We start from the raw sequence: 20,247 nt of genomic DNA on the forward strand, positions 1-20,247 counted from the left end.
TTTCCTATTAAATTTCATAGATCCCAAATATGTTCATACCCTCTTTTCTAATATATTCCAGCATTATTTCAAGCTCTTTAGATATTTAAGTTTTCTCCATCTATCCTTACGGTAGAGACGAAAAATACATCTAACGGTAAGAACAATTTTTTCTAACATTCAATTTTCTTTAGGGATTGTTCTTAACAAACCTATGTATTTTTCTAATCAAAATGAAAAATGATTCAAAACATTCCCTAAAACCTATATAAAATTTTGTTTTGTCGGTTTCTGCAATATTTCTAGTTTTAGCTTGATTAATATCAAAATTAAAATGTGTTCGCTATGAAACTTTAAAATCGTGTCAGTAGCCTGAAATTAGCCAAAAAGTATGTTTAAGGTATTAAAATTAATTTTTATAATTTATTTTGCATAGGGCTAAATTTTGGTAAAAACACTATTACTCGAGTTTTCAATTTCTTTCATTAATCTTAATATCTACAAATAATTTTCATGTATTTGTAGGTATAGGCCAGAGGCTAATAAGATCATTGAAAGGATTCGGTTATGAGATTTATGTAATAATTTTATTAGTAATGATAACTATGATAAGTAATATGTATTGTAGGTTAGCTAATTACTTGGCTAGCTAATGAGCTTTCTTTAGGAAACTAAAATTTAATTTGTTGAAAATTAATTGAAACCATGATCGCACTACTATAAATTTGACCTTTCTTGACATATAGATTTTTTGTTTTCTTGATGGTCATGGTAAAATACCATCAAGAAAATACTTTTCTCAACATAATAAACTTTGATATTTAACTTGACGTATATGCACGTCAAGAAAAATATATTTCTTGATATAAAATATGTAAGTTTTAAAAAGAAAAAAAAAAGAAAAGAAAAAAAGAAGTGATTTTTGGTTTTTGAATTTTTTGATAGGCAAAACCCATCAAGCAAGCTTATTTCTTGATGGGTAAAGGCTATCAAGAAAAAAACGTTATTTGACGAGCCAAACCATCAACGAATCTAACCGTAAAAACAAATATTAAATTCGTGTAGGATTTAGATCTTTGGCGCACGAATGTGTTCTTTCTCGATGGGCAATGCCCTTCAAGAAAATATCATTCGTTGATGGGCAATGACCATCAAGGAAAAGCCCAATTATTGAAATTAAATGACATCATTTTGGCTTCCTTACTAATACCTAAACCTCCAAATCTGATCATTATTTTGTGTGAAGAAACACCCTACGTGACGGAAACCCCCAAATCTTGCTTGAAGATCAACGCTTAAACCCCCAAAACATGTACGTCGTTTTGGGCTTACCGATACCTAGACCTCCAAATCGATTGCGCGAAACCCATCCCATCAACTACTGTCATGAAGATCGATGCCTAAATCTTGTCACCTTGAAGATTGAACCTAGATCTCGCTGCCGTGAAGATCGACGCCCAAATCTTGTCATGACTATCGACTGCTAGTGAAACCGGCCTACTGTCGATTGACTGCTTCCATGACATCAACTCTTGCCCAAAATGACGGTTTTTGCCTGCTACCAGTGACGCTCAATTGCCACCATGACTTGTCGTGACGCTTAATTTGACCCAATTTGTAAATTTTTAAACCAATTTCGATATGTGGCGTATGAGTTGTTTTGCGGAATTTTTGTTGTGTTTGTTGTTGGATTCTTAGTTTCTAATGTTACTTTGCAAGAGATTGAATTAGATTTCTGATTTGTTTTTTTTTTTTTTTTAATTAAACTATGGATATATGTTTAAAATTTATAATGAACATACTAATAGAGTTTTGTTTTCTTTAACAAAGTAATGAACAAACTGAAAACACATGAACTTAATTTGAGAATTAATGAAAGTAAAAGAACTAATTAAAATGTAACAAAATTCAAAATACAATGACTAAAATGATATTTTATTGGATAAAATATGAATTTCTAAAGAAGCAAGATTGAGGTACACAATATCCTCGAGTACTTGTTATGATATTGGTAAAATATGATATGATGGGCTTTAAATTAAAGAAGTCGCAAGAATCGATGTCCAATGCCCAAAAAAATTACCTATTGACCCCTATATCCTATAGTATATTTCTAAAAAAAATGCCTTCAAAAAATTAAGGATAAAGTTTTTACATAAATTAATATATAAGATTCAAATTATTCACTTAGATGTTTTGTCATAAGTTTAATTTAAGTTAAGGGTGACTCCCTCCCCCCAATTTTATTTAACTTCCTTATATTAGTATAATGTGGGTTGTCACATAGGTTTGCTTTTTCAGGAATGACTATATGTTCATTAATTTATCTATGGATCGACTATCTTCTAGTTATGGTAGTCACTTATATGATTTGTTTTTTAGGAATGGCTTATATATGTTGGTTAATTTAACTACGGAATGACTATCGCAGTTATGGTAGTCACTTATATACTTCACTTTTTTTAGGAATGACTTATATAGGTTGATTAATTTAGCTATGGAATGACTATCCTGCAATTATGGTAGTCACTTAGATAATTTTCTTTCTTATAAAACGTTAATTCTACGTACTGTGTAATATATTTCGATCTCGTTAAATCTACCATTGAAATTTAATTATATATGCTTTTATATGTTTAAGGGTGGGTAAATTGTATTCTATTGGTAACTTTAGGAGTGGAATGACTATCCTGCAGTTATGGTAGTCACTTATATATTTAGAGATGGGTTAAGTGTATTATGTTGTTAACTTTAGAAGTGGTATGACCATCCTCATTTAAAATTAAAGGTGAAGACTATGGTCAATACGTAAGTATTTAATAGTTATTTCACATTATGTATATTATGTAAACATTCTGATATCTTGTGTGTTTGTTTTTTTTTAAGGCCATAAAATTGTTTTATACTCGAACAAATTTGAGACCTCGACCTCTTACTTAGGTCCCTATTAAGGTAGCATTTCAATTTTGATTAAATGATAATATATGTTTGATTAAAATATTTGTTTTCTTATAACGTGGGTTGAAATATATGTGTACATATAGTGTGCTTCACAATCAAGTAGTATGGAATGTGGGTACTATTATGAAGTTCATGCGCAACATGGTAAAACACAATAGCGAAATAATTAAAGACGTGGTATGCATTGTCTTAGATTATCTTCTTTAACTATAATATTTACACTTAGTATAATTTCTTCAATAAATTAATTTACTTGTTTATTTGCAGTTAACGAGATAAACACCTTATAGTAGATTGGAATTAGACGGTAAGAGTTGAGTATTGTGACTTTATAGGACGCTACATTTGATAGATTTTTGTTATATATACCTCAATGGTTTAGTATATATGGAATATGATATGAAATACGATGTCAATTTTGGTAGGATTAGGTATTATATGATCATATTTTAGATATTGATTGTTTGTAAAACATTGTTTTACTGGTTGATTAATAAAAATTATTTGGTTGATTTGTTGGACAGTAAGTTTATTAAATATGTTACTTGTTTCAATGAGATTTTATAATGATATGAATTTAGATATGTGTTATTGAAAATTTGGCATTGTGTATAATTGATGGATTGCAAGATATCTATGTAGATATTGGTGTTGAAGTAGTTGTGTAGTTGTTAACCTGGTTTTGTAATTGTTGGCATTAGGAAGAATGATACACTTTGTAATTTGTCTTGTTCAAATAACATAGTCATGTGTGTTTGAAAAGTTGGGTGTATAGTTGGTAGTTTGCAGAAGTTATGTAAAGTAGTTGCATTTGCAGAAGTTAAGTGCAGTTGTGTAAAGTTGTTGTTTTGCAAGAGTTGTTTGAAGTTGTTGGTTTGTAGTTGTGCTACAAACTTTAGGTAAGTGATTTGGTGTATCTTCTTGTTTGTGTATAAATTAAAGGTTAGGTACAATGAGTGTAAATGAAAATTTCATATTAAAAGCTTGTTTTAGGATCGATTACAGGTTGCATACAAAGGGTCCCAATGACCCTCGATATTTTTTATTTATTTTTTTCAAATTGATATAGTTGACGGGCAAAAAAGGTCAATGAAAGTGTATAATTGATGCTTAAAAACCGTCAATAAAAATATTTTCTTGGCATGTAAAAAACATCAATAAATGTAACGACCCGAGTGTAGGAAGGGTACATGAATAAACCGATATCACATCTGAATGAGAGGGATTTTGAGGATATGAAAGTATGGCTAAGAAAGGCTTAAATAATTGAAAGTTACTACCTATACCAATAAAGTGCACCTTCATTTTCGATGGCTACTTGTATCAACCCTATGTTGGGTGACATCCTGAAAATTTTCCTAGGATGCATATGAGTGGGGACAAAACATCCTGGAAAGACTCGTGTTGGTTTGGGGGACAATTTTCACTCTTAAAAAGCATGTCAAGGCCATTAGGGGCCAAATTTGGAATTTAGATTTAAATGCATATCGTATTGCTTGTAATTTCCTTCGCGTTTTTTCTCACGAACAATTTTCTTTTTATACTCTTTTGCCAAATAGAATAACCACCCCACTAATGTGGGTGGAGAGAAAAGATGGGTAACTCTCTTCCTTATTATCAAAATAATAATAATAATAATATAAATATAAATATGATAACTAACTTATCATGTTATACATATACATACATATATATATACATACATACATACATACATACATATATATATATATATATAATTATATGTTATATCAAATATAACATATAACCTATAGTTTTAATATTGTATCACATACAATATAAACTATAGTTTCTTTTCTCTATTATGTGACATTTAATATAAATCATATTTATATTAATTTAACAACTATGAAACCAATTCATAGTAAATATATTTGAATCTCATTCAAATATTTAATTCCTCCCATTAAGCTATAAAATATCAAATACATTATGACAAATATATCACATATAATTGAAACAACTTAATTATATCATATATAATTAATCCCTATATTAATTTGAACAATTTGAACAATTCAAATTAATCCAAAAACTGATTCTCAACTAAATCCTATTGAGCTACCAAGGGGACCCCATGGACCTGTAGCTTGAAGCTCCAATAGTACATTAATAATTATTAAACTCTTTAATTACATTATTCATCATTCGTTAACTGTCGGGCACTCTTCGCACTACAGATATATTTCTGTGTTCATTGGATATAACCAATCAACAGTATGATGACCCTTCACAAATTGCTTGCAAGTACAGTTAGGCCAAATTACCGTTTTACCCTAGTAGTTACATCTAACTCTTTAAGTACCACTGATCCATCTAATGAACAATATACCATAGTCCTACTATGACTAAACCCCTCTCAGGTCAGAAGAGGGTGTAATTTATCTACTTACCCCAGCCTTAGGGAAGGAATGAATTTTATCTTGTGTAGTTGTCTTACCAGCTCCCCAATCAGATGAATCTCTAAAATGATAGACTTGTTGAGTCAGCGATCTGACCATTCTTACCCATACAAATCAAAGAACCGCCCTCATAGGTAGGAGTTCACAACTCACTCAGGAATTAGGTCATGTTACCTACAGTCATCCTGGTGAAATGCAAGTCTCTATTATGAATGGTGTTATATAATGAGACTAAACATTTCATGGTCCGGTCTTATACAAACTCCTTTGTATAAAATATCCCTGCTCGTATGTCTAATACATAAATGATCAAGATCAAGTCATTTGTATCACTTTACAACAATTGTAACATCTACAAAGCGGGTCATACTCATAGTGTCACCAGGATAAGGTCCCAACCTTATCCATCTACTACAGACCATTTAGGTTATCACTTAAACATGATCCACCTATATGTTTCCACATATATGTTTAAGTTACAAAGATAACCTTAGATGTCAGTTTATTGGTTTGTGGTTAATGCAACTAAAACATCAAATATTTTATAGACAATGAATAAAATATCAAATATTTTATTAAATACATAAATAGTTTGTTCAACAATTTTTACAAACTATAGGACCCTACGAGATTTAAGGCATCAACCCTAACAATCTCCCACTTGATCTAAAGTTAGTGGGGTGTACAATATAGTCAAAATACAAAGTACACAAAAAATAAACTAGGGCATAACACACCCAGGACAATAGTAGTCAAGTCGCAGGGGATGGTCAGATCCATTAGAGACCAAATCTGAATTCTAAATCCCAAGCATGTCATAATTGTGTGTTATATTGCATTGAAGTTTAGTAAACAGTCTTATGTATCATGGAATTAAGTAAGAATATATTATGTATGAAATATCTAACTTAAGCACTTATGTTATGCAGTAGGGGTTGGGTTGGCAACCCGAATGACTCGAACAAGGTCCTCAATCCATGCCCTTAAAATTCGAGTTAGATTAGGTTGGTTGTCGAGTTATTTTTTTTATTTTTTTTTATTTTTTATTATCTTTTTTATTAACTTAAAATACTTAAATTTGTGTACATCACATACTAATAATTAAAATTTCATAAAACATAAATGTTAAATATCAAAATCTAAGATATCTATTACAAACTTCATACAAACATCATAAAAATATATATAAGGTATAATATTTATAAGTTCCAACCCAACCCAACTCTATTATGCAATCCAACCCTTATAATTTGGGTTGGGAGTCCGGGTTGTTTAGGTTGTCGGGTCATTTGAACACCCCTATTATGCAACAAGGTGCATGATATAATAAGTATGGTTTCTACTATATGGCTGTGCCTAGGAAACAAAATTAGTTCATGTTAATGGTATTTATAAGGGACAATTACCTTGTAAATATTACATGTGGAATTGACGATTATGGTATGGGGTATTTTCTGCATAGTTATAACTGGCAGAAATGCCAGTTATTATAAGCCTTTTATTTAGAATTATGAGGGCTAATAAGTAGAAAAATGTGGTGATAATACTTAGAATTTGCAAAAAATTGAGTTTTGCATCGATTAGCACCTAAATCCTCATTGACCCCAATATTATGCATTACTCCATGCCAAAGTGTCTATTTTTGTAGCTATCACAGGAATCAAACGCATGCGTTGGAAATAAGCAATCGCAGATAAACACATACGCTGATGCCAGACGACCGCAAAGACAAACGCATGTGCTGAAAACCGAGCTATCGCATAAATGAATACATGGGGTGATCGCATGCGTCCATCACATGGAAGTTGCAGTGATCGAATGCGCCCATCGCATGAAAGTTGCGATGATCAATTGGAGATTGCGGCCATGGAGTGACAACCATAATAGAAGGACGATCGCAAGATGGGTAGAACGCATTGATACTTTAGTTGAATCAAGCTCGGATGCATACCTTGGGAGTATCAACAAGATAAGATGATGTGACATTGCCGATACGGCGACAAAGGCAACAGTGAGACATAACGCAATCATGATAGCTGTCGACATTTAAACTCTATAAATAGCCCCTTGGACCTTCATTTCAAAGCATCCACCTCAAGATAAAGGTTTGTGATCACAGATGAGAGCATGAATGAGATTTTCAGTGAGAATTCTTCATCTCTACCAACCAGACCGAGTGACGACCGAAGCTTTCGTCGAAGATAGAGCTCGAGAGAGATATCTCCACCATTCATCTATGGCACCACCGGCAGCCTTGACGCAGAGTCTTTCATTTCTCCTCTAACCTCTGTATTGTATTACATTTTAGCTTAAGATATTAAGAATTTTGTAATCAATGCATATCTTGATTCTTTCAATGCCATCTTCTTCATCATCTTTATCTTTATCATCATTTACCTTCATCGTTTATTTATCAAAGGCGATCGAATACTTAATCGTGTAGCCTAGAGATAGGATGTATGTAGTAACCCACCGAGAGGTGTGCGTTGTGCGAGTATAGTGAGTTAATCCTCTTTACTTTGTGAAAGGCTATAGCAACGCTTGTCTATGGGTTGTTGCAATGCTTGTCTATAAGTTAATTAGCCACGTTTAACTGCCTGAGAAGGTAAGAGATGGAACGCACTAAAGCAAAGTATACATTGTCGCTAGAGATAGGCACAATCTTATGCTCAACGCAACCATGCACTATAGAGATATAGTCATGCGGTTGACCATCGAGAGGTGTGCGATGCGTTAGTGCGACGAGCTGGGATTACTTGAGCGATTTAAGATAATAAACATTACTATGCATTAACGGTTGTTGTGTCTCTACCAATTCTCATCGCAAATCTCCTATTGCTCTATCTGTTTAGTTAGGAGTAGGAGTAGTGTATATATCCATTAAACTTCTTCTTTTTACTTTTATTCATCGCCTCAAACGCATTACTTCACAAGCATTATTGAGTGATAAGTCCCTGTGTTTGACCTCGGATTACCCGAGAAACTTGCGTTTTCGTTATACTTGTCGAGAAGGCAAGAAAACTTGTGATAGGAACGCATGGTCATTGCATACTAGATTAACACATTTTCATTCCAACGCATGACCTCTGACGCATGGGCATAAACGCATAGCGTTTAAGCATGTCCAACGCATGATTGCGTGCAATAACCCCATCAACCATTTCTTTTATAATCCCAACACATAGCATGATGTCAAAGAAAGGATATGAATATGTATACAAAGATATGCAAGCAAGTGCAAATAAGTTCAGTTAGGTTGTCTCCTGATCTATATGTTAGGATAGGTTATGCAATCAAATGTGATATGTGTGATTGAGCATGAAGATTCCTTATGATGGGAAGCACTTATAGAATAGTTTTATACTACCTCTCGTGATTTTACTTTTTTTCAAGTAGTCATGTAGATGATGATGAGATCGTCGAGGATGATCTTGGCATTGAAGAGGAGGAGCCATGAGACATCTTGCCTTAATTTTAATTTCATTATTTTAGAACCACATATCTATTTTATGTTTACATGATGCTTAAAACTATGTTGTTATTTTATGATTTCCGCTGCTAAATTTTAGTTTCAGCTTTATTTACATTGGTAATACATGATTTTAATAGAAAAACATGAGGTTTAATGTTTAAGAAATTATGTTTTTTGAGCAATGATCTCAACTTATGTTAATTGTATATATGAAAACATTGAGGCCATTACATAAACAGTGAGCAAAGCGACAAAACGATGAGGATATAGGATCTAACCGACTCGTCAAATCTCTAATCTCGACAACTGCATCTTTTACCTCACTAAAAATCTTTCAAGCAATTGTTTAGCATGTTCACCACCTCCCTTGCATAAGATTCAACCACTAAAGACATAGGGGGAAATAAACAAGAAGAAGAAAGGAAAGATGAACCATCGATGATACCACCCTTTTTGTACAAAAATAGTAATAATAATAATAAGGTTAAAAATCACTTTTAGTCCCTAAACTTTCATAAAAGTAATAATTTAGTCTCTTAACTTTGGTTTGTAATGTTTTAGTTCCTAAGCTTTTAATTTTGTAACAATTTAGTCCCTGAACTTTACTATTTAACAATTTAGTCCTTGTAGTTTAATATTTATAATAGTTTAGTCCCTACGGTAGAAAATAGAGTTAAGATTTAATAAGGTTTCTTGCATAACTAAACCAATAAACTAATTAGAGACTCAATATTTTTATAAAATACAAAGTCTATATCATAAAATAATTAAAAAATTGACATCTAATTTTGATAAATTTGTTTATGATAGGGACTAAGTTATTGTAAATTTAAAAGTACAAGGATTAAGTTGTTACACATTAAAATTCAGAAACTAAATTATTACAAAATTGAAAATATAGCGACTGGATCATTATTAAGTTCAAGGACAAAAAAATGTTTTTAAGCCTAATAATAACTAACCTAAAAAGGTTCCATCCCCCACCTTTTTCCAAAACCCAAAAGCGGGACATGAAGGTTTTGAAACTTTCTTGAAGAAATCTAGAGAAATTCTTCCCCCAAATTGGAGACTAAAAGACTATGGATTCTTCTCGCCTATTCAATCTTCTCCTCCTCCTCCTCTGTTTCGCCGGTGCCGTCGCCGTCGCCGCAGAAGCAGGATCAACGCGCCGCCCTGGATTTCTCTTCTCAAGAACCAGAGGAAGATGCACTGCACAGTAAGATCTCCATTTCCTTTCATTAAAAACATACATTTAAACAAACTAATTCTTCAACCACGCTGCAAAATTAGGTCGAAATCCTCTCGAAAACTCACAATCGATTCAGATTTCCTCCTTGACATTTTCACAAACACCTCGACGCATTGACATTTTCATTAGGCTTTTTTTTTCTTTTTCCGTAATCAATCGGATGGATTGAGATCCATCGTATGTTTGAGGCGTCCAGGTTCTGGAGTAGCGGGAGAGAGGCTTGGCCGCGGATGGCGCCGGAATCGGCGACGGTTGCGAAGATTTTCGGATCGAGAGCTCATGAACGGTACGGATCTGAGATGACGTTAATGGAAGCGGCGGCTGCAACGGTGGCGGCGGCGGATGAAGAAGAGGAGGCGTTCGGTAGAGTAGTGAAGGAAGCAACTGTAGCATTGTTGAATTCGTATGCTAGAAGAAGGGAGTTTCCATATTCGGCTTGGGAAGTGAAGACATTGTTCATCAAAGCATTGGTTTCTAAAGAGGCCGCTGTTCTTCAGTCTCGACGTTTTGCTTTTGCTAATGAGTCTTGTAATTAGCTACTAGTCTCATGAGACAATCGTTAACTGTCGTTTGCTTTATTAAGGTTTAGGAGTGCTCGGGATAGATAAATGTTGGAGGATTAGATGGATTGTCTCGCCAAACAAGTTGATAATCTTTATCAATAGATAGATGTTTGACCAAGTTTGTAATTGTTGCTGTAATGATTTGTGTTATATCAAATTAACGAAAAAAGCCAAAAGCGTAAAGTATAAAAGTTGCTACACAACGAACAATACATCAAAAGTAAAAGATTACATCAATCAAATAACAAAATAACATAAATGAAAGAGACAGATCACGTACTTCTCACGTGCCATTTTAATCCAATGACCATAGAATCATGGACATTGAGTTCGGTCTTTAGACAGAGAAACCACATGAGATATTAAATAGTACTTTGTTTTTTCAAAACAACATCATGTACAAAGTAGATTTAAGTATCCACATGTTTTACTTTTAGAATGTAAAATTGGGTTAGCACTGACGTGAACATGCTGAGATCATCACACCAAAGGATGAAATACTTATCTCAACTCAGTCAAGGCACTTGTATTCACCTTGATATGATAGATTGTTTTTTTAAGCCCCAAGAAATGAGATTGCCACAAAAAAATATAGAAAAACCCAAGTTGGACTTACAATCATTTGGAGTCGATACCCAATCTGCATCGACATAACCATAAAGTTAAAGTAGGAACATAATGTAACCTTGCTTAATAGAACCTTTAAAATAACTTAAGAATTCTTTTATCTAGTTGCCAATTAACTAATTTAGAAGAATGCATGAACTGGCCTGCTTTATATACACTAAAACAATCCCAAAATGTGAAGCAAACAACAAAGGACCACTAGTCAAAATAATATTAATGCTCTTGACACCTATTATACCAGTTTTTTGCAACAAGTCAAGTATTTACTTCGATTGTGATTAAAAAATTATTAGGTGGACATGACACTTCAACACCTATGAAATTACGAGGATATCAAGGTCTTTTAATACAGACGTAGCATTCAGAGACTTGATCATGCTGGAAATAATATTAGTAGAACTCTCGGTAGTTATAATATCACCAACATACACCAAAATATAACAAGACTCACTTTGATGATATCGAAACAAGAGAAAAGTGTCAGTTTTTTATGAAACAAATCCCAACAAGTGAAGATAAGAACTAAGTTGAGGTGCTTGTTTGAGCTCATAAAGAGCTTTGAAAAGTTAGCAAACAAAAGGAGTAGAATTATTACTTTGAAAACCAATAAGTTGCTCTATAAGGCTGTCTCAGAGCAATCCATGTAGAAAACACATTGTTAGCATCCACTTGTGGAACACTCTAATCACGAGCAAGAGCCATTATAAGTAAAACTCGAATGATGATAGGTTTCACAACAGGGCTACATATCTCCAAGTAATCAATATTAGTTGTTTGATGGAATCTCTTTGTCACTAACCGGCTTTACATCTGGTTTATGGATTTATCATTTGTAATATTAGGAGATTCTCCAAAAAAAAAAGGTAATTTCTTCATTATCCTCTTTTGTATTATTAAGAATAATAATAATACAAAAGAGTTGTCATTTTTCTTTCCTTTTGCAATGATTTTGTGGGGTTTAGAACTTGGTATTTATAGTCATACAAGGATTATATGAAAGTCTCATATGTATAGAAATATGCACACCACTCATTGAAGTGATCTATTGATATAAGACATTAATGCTGCCTACTTCAGCCTAACTCAACATATTTATTAAGACACATTTTTTTTAAAAAAAATGGTGATTAGGAAAAGAAAAAAAAAAGTTTTCAAATCTTCATTTGAAATATGAAGTAACGAAAATAAGTCAAAAGTAATGAAATTCATTAACTAACATGTATAATATAAGAGTTCAAGACTCTCATCTTCAGTTCAATACATCAATGACTACTGTACATTCCTAAATTATGTAGAAGAATTATTGAGACTCAAATTTTCAATTCTCTGCATATTCATATTAATTTACTATTGTCGACATGGATAATGTTTTTGCATTCCAGATTCCACTTGCCTTACATTGCCAATGATCACTTGTATTTTTGAAGATAATTCTTCTGTTTCTTCCTCCACTTTAGAGATAAAATTGAACAGCTTTTCCCTATAAGCCATGCATAGTTGCTCCTGATGCTCCAACTCCATTTTGAGTTCCTCGATCTTCTTATCTTTATCGCCCTGCAAATATCGATATCGATTCACTTTCACATGAAAGATTGAGTCATTGAATATACCAAGAACTTCAAAGATAATAAATAAAGGAAGTAGATTCGGTTTGCTTCAACAATAATAGACAGTTCATATTTTGCATTTTGCAAACACCAGATAAGCCTCAAATGATCACAAGATAGATCTAATCTAGTTTAATAATATAAATGTTGCATTTTTCTATCTGAAAGTGAAAGTTAATGACATGGGATTAAGTTCTGAATATCATAAACTCGTCTCCTCGCCGTCTTTTAATGCTCTGGTTCTTGCAACTATCGTGTTTCCTTTTTCAAGAAGGATATGAAACACCTTTCATTGAAAGGAGCATGACAAGTTCGCAAGACCCCTCAGGAACTTGGATAAAGACACTCCAATCAGTGCCAATCTAAAATAGCATCTACAAAAAGGTCCACAAAGAGTAGTTCCATTTGGAGACTAAAGTAATCACCCTTCCCAAAAGAGATGTAATTCTTTACACTAAATCTCCTAAAAGTTCTCCTACCTTCTTTGAACACAAATATCTCAAAGAACTCCAATTTCTTTCAGGCCCCAACTCCCAAAAGAAGATTGTTGATAACGTTGTTTCAAATGATCTTTATATTTATTTTTCCTTTGAAAGGAGAGCCACCCCAAGTGTGGAGATAATTCTCTTTGATTCTTGAGAGGTCCTGTACCACCAATTAAGCATAAAAACAAAATTGGAGAACTGATTCTCTTTAATCAGTTCAATTATTATGTTATATGTTATCAAATCAGCGACAATCCTTCATTAACGGAAGTCCCATCACCTTATCCAATCTCTACTCTGCCCATTCACACATTTGACACTTCAAAACCATCTCATCTATGGTCCTTTTTCTTTGGCCAGGAAATAGTATGCACTATGCATAAAGAAGGGAGATGAAACGAATTAGAGCAAACGGGAATGTTGCAACCTTGGCTACTATTAGAAAGGAGTAAATGTGTCAATTTTTATGACCTCAACAAGTTGAACTCCAAAACCATATCTCAAGTAAGTTTCTTTATAGTGGGATAACTAGAAAACTACAACAAATGGCTTCCTGAATTGTGAAACATGAAAAAATGAGTGCATGGAAGTAGATTCAGGCAACACTGTCCAATGCAATTAGTAGCGCAGAAAAGGCATGAAAACTGAGGACTTAGCTTAGTTCAGAATCACATGCCTAGAGTGATAACCAAACTAGAAACAATAATCCATTGAGACGTCCAACACATTATCAGCAGAGGGATAGCAGAAGTCCCATGAGTGTCAAAGCCAAATATCTTGCTTTCTGACAAACAATATACTGACTGATAAATGTATAAGATCATAAGCCTCTGTGCCAATGAATAAGGACACCATCTCTGCATAGCCAAAACAACAGCCATTCCTCACATTTGTGACCAGCCTTTATGCAGTGGCTGCTGGGTGGGTAGTGAAGGGCTAAAATAAGCCAAAGGGCGCCAATACCACATGAGAACTACCTAATTAAGGATTCTTTTGCATTGTTTCTTGTCCTTTTTTCTTTGGGCTGTTTCCACTCTCTATTAGAACACCCATGATTTGGCCTTAATCTCTTCCTTAAGAATGTTGACAAATTGAGTTACCAAAATCAACTCTTGAACTAGAACCTCCAATAGTGGCAAAGTATACCCCTAAAAACGATGGCAATGTTCCTTTACAATAGTCTCTAGTTGCAGGGGCAAGAGATTCTCGCACAATGTACCTCCTTTCATGGGTCCAATCAACCTCCTCCCTTTAGTCCATTAACGCCATGAAAATACCTCCCACCCAAATAAAGCATCATAACTTCCAATTTCTCTCATTCTTTCACCACTATTTTTACACTCGATGCAACTATCCATCTAGACTAGCATCATCGAATATCAATACCCAATTTCCTCAAATGCAAATAAAAAACAAGTGTCAATCCATTAACTATGTAAAACCATCCACTATTTGCTCTACCTTCTTCTATCATGTTCAATATTACCACTCCACACCAACACCTTACCTTGTTCCTTACCTTCTTCCTCTAATACCTTTCTTTGCTGGTGGTATTTTTTCCCGAACTCACCAGGTTCCTTTCAATTTCTTAACAATGACTCATCCCTTTTCATAGGGATTTATGTCTCTCCTCTCTAAGTTCAATAACATTTTCTTAACTATACAATTTGAACTCCAACCATCAAACTCCGACCTGAATGATTTTCTCCACAACAGCATCCAATCTAATTTCTGTTTCTTTACCAGCAACTATCCCCCTTTGATAGTCTGATATAAAATGAACATCCTTTTTTTCTTAAATGGAAACGGAACTTTTCATTGATATAATGAAAAGAGCAATAACTCAAATACAATGAGACAAAATACAAAGAAACAAAATATCAAACCAAAGCATACAATAATTGAAAATTGAAAACTGAGGATCAGTAGGTGCACCCAGACATCTCAACTATGTTGACAACCCCATAGCACCCTCATCATTTCCAATACGAGATACAATAATTCAGAGATTACGAACAAACTAAACACTTGTCTTGATTACATAGAGAATAAAAACTCATTCCAATTAAGACATATATCCTGGATAGAATAATATTCAAAATGCTTGGATTGTGAACTCCAAGTAAAAGCTAGTAGTCGGATTGATCCCCATCTGTCAGGCCAATCTATAAATTTATCATGAAAAACTCTCTGGTTACGTTCAAACCAAATCTCAAAAACCAAAGCTTTAACTGCATTTTCCCATAATATCTGAGCTCTGTAGGCAAGAGAAGGGCCAACCAACAAATGAAGAATGTTGTCCAGAACTGAATTCCCAAAAACCCATCGCGCACCGAAGCAAGAAAATAATTTCCACCAACAATTACTTGAGAAGGAACAATCAAAAAACAGATGTTGCATTTCTTCCCCGTTAGCTAAGCAAAGAGGACACATTGAGGGTGAACATCTTTACTTTTACAAATAGTAAATACAGAGATATATATCTAGGGAAAGATTTGAGAGCTCCCCCTAAGATCACTTACCAAAAGTCCACCCCTCTCCATACAGGAAGTATGCTAAAAAAATCTATAGCCACACAAAACGTTACATGCCAAAGTCAGTTGCTCTAATACTTAAATGAACATCTTTACTTTTACAGATGAAAAATAAAGGGATATATATCTAGGGGAAGATTTGAGAGCTCCCCTTACTCCTCATGATCACTTACCAAAAGTCCACCCCTCTCCATACATGAAGTACGCTAAATAGCTCTAGCCACTCAAATGTTACTTTTGCAACCATCCCTTGTGACCAAATAACTCTGAAACTAATATGAACATATTTAATTTTACAGATGGGAAATATATATCTGAAAACTTTACTTGACTAACTCACCCAACCTTCTTCCTATGATACAGATTAATAAGGCAGTCTATAACTCTTCTCCACTCTCTTCCATTAAATAAAGAGGATTCTTTCAAATGTTTTCTAAGAAACCATACATTTTTCATTGTAGGCAAAAGTTACATACACATTTTGGACCAAGAGAAGTTCTACTTCTATATAGATCTAAAGAAATAAATAAAGAAGTAATGCTCAACTAGTTAAGATATATGCTCAACCAAGTGATTAAAGGTTCAAATCTCCACCCCACATGGTAGACTAAAAAAAATAAAAATAAGAAAATAAGAAATAAAGGAACTTCATGTGTCCTATCAAAGCATCTAATTCAACACAGTTCTTTTGTCAAACATGAAACATAGTTGATTGGTGGAGAGAACTCATCCTACAACTTCGAACCAAACCCCTTTTAATAGGAAACCATGTGGTTCTTAGATTATACAACAGAATGATTAATTAATGACAAATGGAAGAGAGACCCCATAGTTTTAAGAAGTACTACATAACTAGCATCCTTCTCAGGAAACACTCTGAGCCATTGATATTAATGATTGACCTACATTGTGTTGAATTGTTTGTTTATACTTGTGCAGAAGAATCAGCAGCTTTGACAATGGCTATGCATTATCCTTTTGCTGACTTTACTTAGTTTTTCAAATACATTTATTTATAACTTTGTAGTGTTACCTTGTCACACTAAAAGTTATAATCATAAAAAACAGGAAAAACAAAATAAAAAATCCAATTTCTTATTTCTTGTTGTTCTTGTGCTGGCAGTGGTAAGGGAAGAAGAGCATAAGTTAGAGAATCAGAATATCTCACCGAACTGTTGAAACCATTGGAACAAACAACTAAGGGATGATTGTGATCCTTCACAAATCGTGTAACCACCCATTTTCCAGACTTCTCCATTTTGACCAAAATTGTTGCCTTGCAGCCCTCTCGTGCACTAGGCCGTGATTTTTTATCCAATCCATAAATTCCTCTATGATTGGGAGAGAAACCTTGTTTATTACATCCAAGCCTCCGGGCTAGTGTTCTTCCATCAATTCCTGAACGACGTCGCTGCATGGTTCTTACTACAAACCCCATTTGCCTGGCATATTCAGCATAGAATCTTCTGGCAGCATCTTCAGAATCGAACTCCATACCCACATATGGCTCCAAAATTACATTTCCTTCAGCTGCATGAGTGTTAACTTCAATAGAGTTGTGTGCTGGCCCTGATCCGCTGTCTAAATTCACTGCAACATATTCATCAACATTACTAATATAGAAAATGAGTTAATTGTATAAGAAATTATATTATAAGTAGTATACTCTCGCGAATTTCTTTCTTAATTATAATTTTCAATTAATCTATGCAAATTGTAGTACTTATTACATTACGTAGTGAGTATTTCAACCTCTTTTGATCTTTTCACTAATCGATGAAATGCAAGTTCCCTCTCAAAGAAAGGGGAAGCCTGTTAGGAAATTATTGTCCATATTTGGGAGCATGTGAATTGTGAAACCTCTTCTCGATCACAAAATATCCTTTTTTCCAATAATAACTTCAATATGGAAAAATAAATAAATGCATCAAGCAACAAACTTTCGAGCATAATGTATCCCCACCTAAACAAATGAAAATCCAAAACAAAGAAGAGAAACAGAAACAGACACCCTTAGGGAAATTAACAGTCACAAAAATAGATGGAGAACATTATTCAAATTAGCTGCTTAAAAACAAGTCGACTCTTCTATCTTATCCCATGATTGAGCCTCGTTTCAAAGAAGCCTTCTACGATAGGAAAACTTCCCATCACAAGCTATTGATCATGTTTGATTCTATCAACTCACAATGTGAAGCACACAAAAGTCTTCTCAAACGGCAAAGCATGGTAGTCCTAATCATAGGGGAACAAACAAGAACATAAAAGTTTAAAAAAAGAAAAAATTGACACCACTGTCCCTGGATGACAGGTAACTTCATTCCTTCAAACAGCAGGAGAAGAAAAATAATCAGAATATTTATATATAGAGGGGGGAAAAACCCATTACCATTCGTTTGAATCAGTATGAAGAACCTAAGTGAAATAATTCAAGTATATATTAACTCTAATATCAATCAGCAATGTAGAATATTGAAAATGCAGGTAGTTTCAAGAATCTGCCTTACTCTTTAATCCACCCAAAGAGACGACGTGTGGGAAAATTCAATTAGTAGCAAGATTAGGGCATGAACTTCGATTGAAGAACAACAAAGATTAAAAAAAAATTACAAACGTTACAGAATCTAAGCAGCGAAGAATCAGAGAATGCACAACAAAGCAAATGTCTAGATAAATGAATGACAAAACGAAACCCCAGAAACAGAATTATGAGAACTCACTGAATAGAAAGTCCTAATCCTTCGAGAGCGCTTTGCATCCAAATCAAAGATGAAATGAAGCAGATTGATAACGTTCTAAGTTTGAAGTGGAATTGGGTTCAAAACGGGAGTCGGGTTCGATGGGTTTTCACTGAAATCTCTTCCCCTTCGCTAATTGAAACGATCAAGAGATGCAATGGCGTAGAATTTTGCCAATGAACTGTGAGTTCGTTGAACTTTTTGTTTGGATGGTTACGGTATTGGATCGATTGAAGAACTGGATTTTTGACGGCGAGAACTAATTTTGAAGTATAAGCAAAAGCAACAGATTTTGTGTAAAGGAACTGTTCTTGAATTTACAAAAGTAGGCCTGATTTTGAGCAAGATCTTGGGAGCGATTTTCACTAGTGGAATCCTTTCCCAAAATTTTCAATTCCACTTTTGATGTAGAAGATGTGTGGATCATAATTTTCAATTCTACTTTTGATGTAGAAGATGTGTGGATCTATCATTAGTATATGTGTATCGCATCACCTACAAAAGAAAGGAAGGAAGAAATGACAAAAAATACCAAGGTTCACGTGTATTAATGGAGATTTGGACCTTGGTATATTTTGGGTTTAGGGTGAACTTCATAGCATTATATTTTCGATGAAAAAAGTTGCCACTTAAGGAAAGTTAAATTTGTCAAAATGATATAACTCAACTAGCATAAAATTTATATTATAGACTTTAAAGTTAAAGGTTCGGTTCCCTCACACTACATATTATAAAAAATAATAATAATAATAATAAATAAAAACTAATATGTGTGATATTAAATTAGGGCTTGATGTCCCCTTAAGAATTTTCATATGAGAACTCAATACAACTAATACAATATCCTTATTGTTTGCTAACACGAACATTAAAGATGAGTATCATAGACCAAAAAATCGAGTCGACCGACTAAAATTAAAATCTTTGGTCATTGGTTGGTTTAAGCATCGAATTTGATTAGCATTTATGAACCGATCAAACTGTCGATCGGTCAGTTTAAATATTTTTTTAGAAAAAGATAACTAATCGATCGATCAATTTAAGGTAACAATAAAAAAAAAATGTCAATTTGGAAATCAACTATGGTTGATTCGGTGTCAGATTCGCCAAAAAATTGACTTTGATTGAATGATGCTCACTCCCAACGAGAGTAAAAGTCTTTCTCAACCCATTGAAGAATTGAGGGAGGAAAATCAGAACACCAAATCCAAGAAAAACGCCAATCTCTAGCACCTTGAGCAATTCCATCAGCAACTTTATTACAGTATGTATGAATATGAGCCATCAAGCTTGCGATCTTCAAGTATTGTTCGAATTTCAACTAATGTCTCCTAAAAAATTAAATTCAAATTGGTTGTTGCCATTGCCACCAAAACACCAGATGAATCACGGATAGAAACACCAATAGCAGCCAGATTTAGAGAGGACTTTCAGGTTGCATCGACATTAACCTTAAACTTGATGAAGAAGAGACCATGATGCAGTGAATCTGTTCATGTTGTTTGAGAATTCTTCCTAAATAAAGCAGAAATGTAATCAACTTTGTACTAGAAAATCCATATGTGTTGGAATGCCTTGAATTTTTTTGTTGGCGCTTCGAACAATCAAG

The 20,247-nt window shown here is 33.7% G+C and overlaps 2 protein-coding genes across 2 annotated transcripts; one reads left to right on the forward strand and one right to left on the reverse strand.

Annotated features, from left to right (window-relative positions):
- Positions 1-9,794: 9,794 nt before the first annotated feature.
- LOC120086555 (pollen Ole e I family allergen protein) lies at positions 9,795-10,765 on the forward strand. Its single transcript, XM_039043264.2, has 2 exons — positions 9,795-10,051; positions 10,281-10,765. Exons 1-2 carry the CDS (start codon positions 9,915-9,917, stop codon positions 10,618-10,620), a joined length of 477 nt encoding a protein of 158 aa, XP_038899192.1. The 5' UTR covers positions 9,795-9,914; the 3' UTR covers positions 10,621-10,765.
- A 1,694-nt stretch (positions 10,766-12,459) lies between these two features.
- LOC120086995 (Far-red impaired responsive (FAR1) family protein) lies at positions 12,460-19,208 on the reverse strand. The gene is made up of 3 exons (XM_039043838.2): positions 18,621-19,208; positions 17,069-17,490; positions 12,460-12,828 (listed from the first exon to the last, which is right to left on the reverse strand). Coding segments are annotated over exons 1-3 (630 nt in total). The 5' UTR covers positions 18,622-19,208; the 3' UTR covers positions 12,460-12,621.
- Positions 19,209-20,247: the final 1,039 nt, after the last annotated feature.

The sequence above is a fragment of the Benincasa hispida genome, chromosome 9 (genome assembly GCF_027475165.1).
Source record: "Benincasa hispida cultivar pf3 chromosome 9, pf3_genome.v1.1, whole genome shotgun sequence".
Classification (NCBI taxonomy): domain Eukaryota; kingdom Viridiplantae; phylum Streptophyta; class Magnoliopsida; order Cucurbitales; family Cucurbitaceae; genus Benincasa; species Benincasa hispida.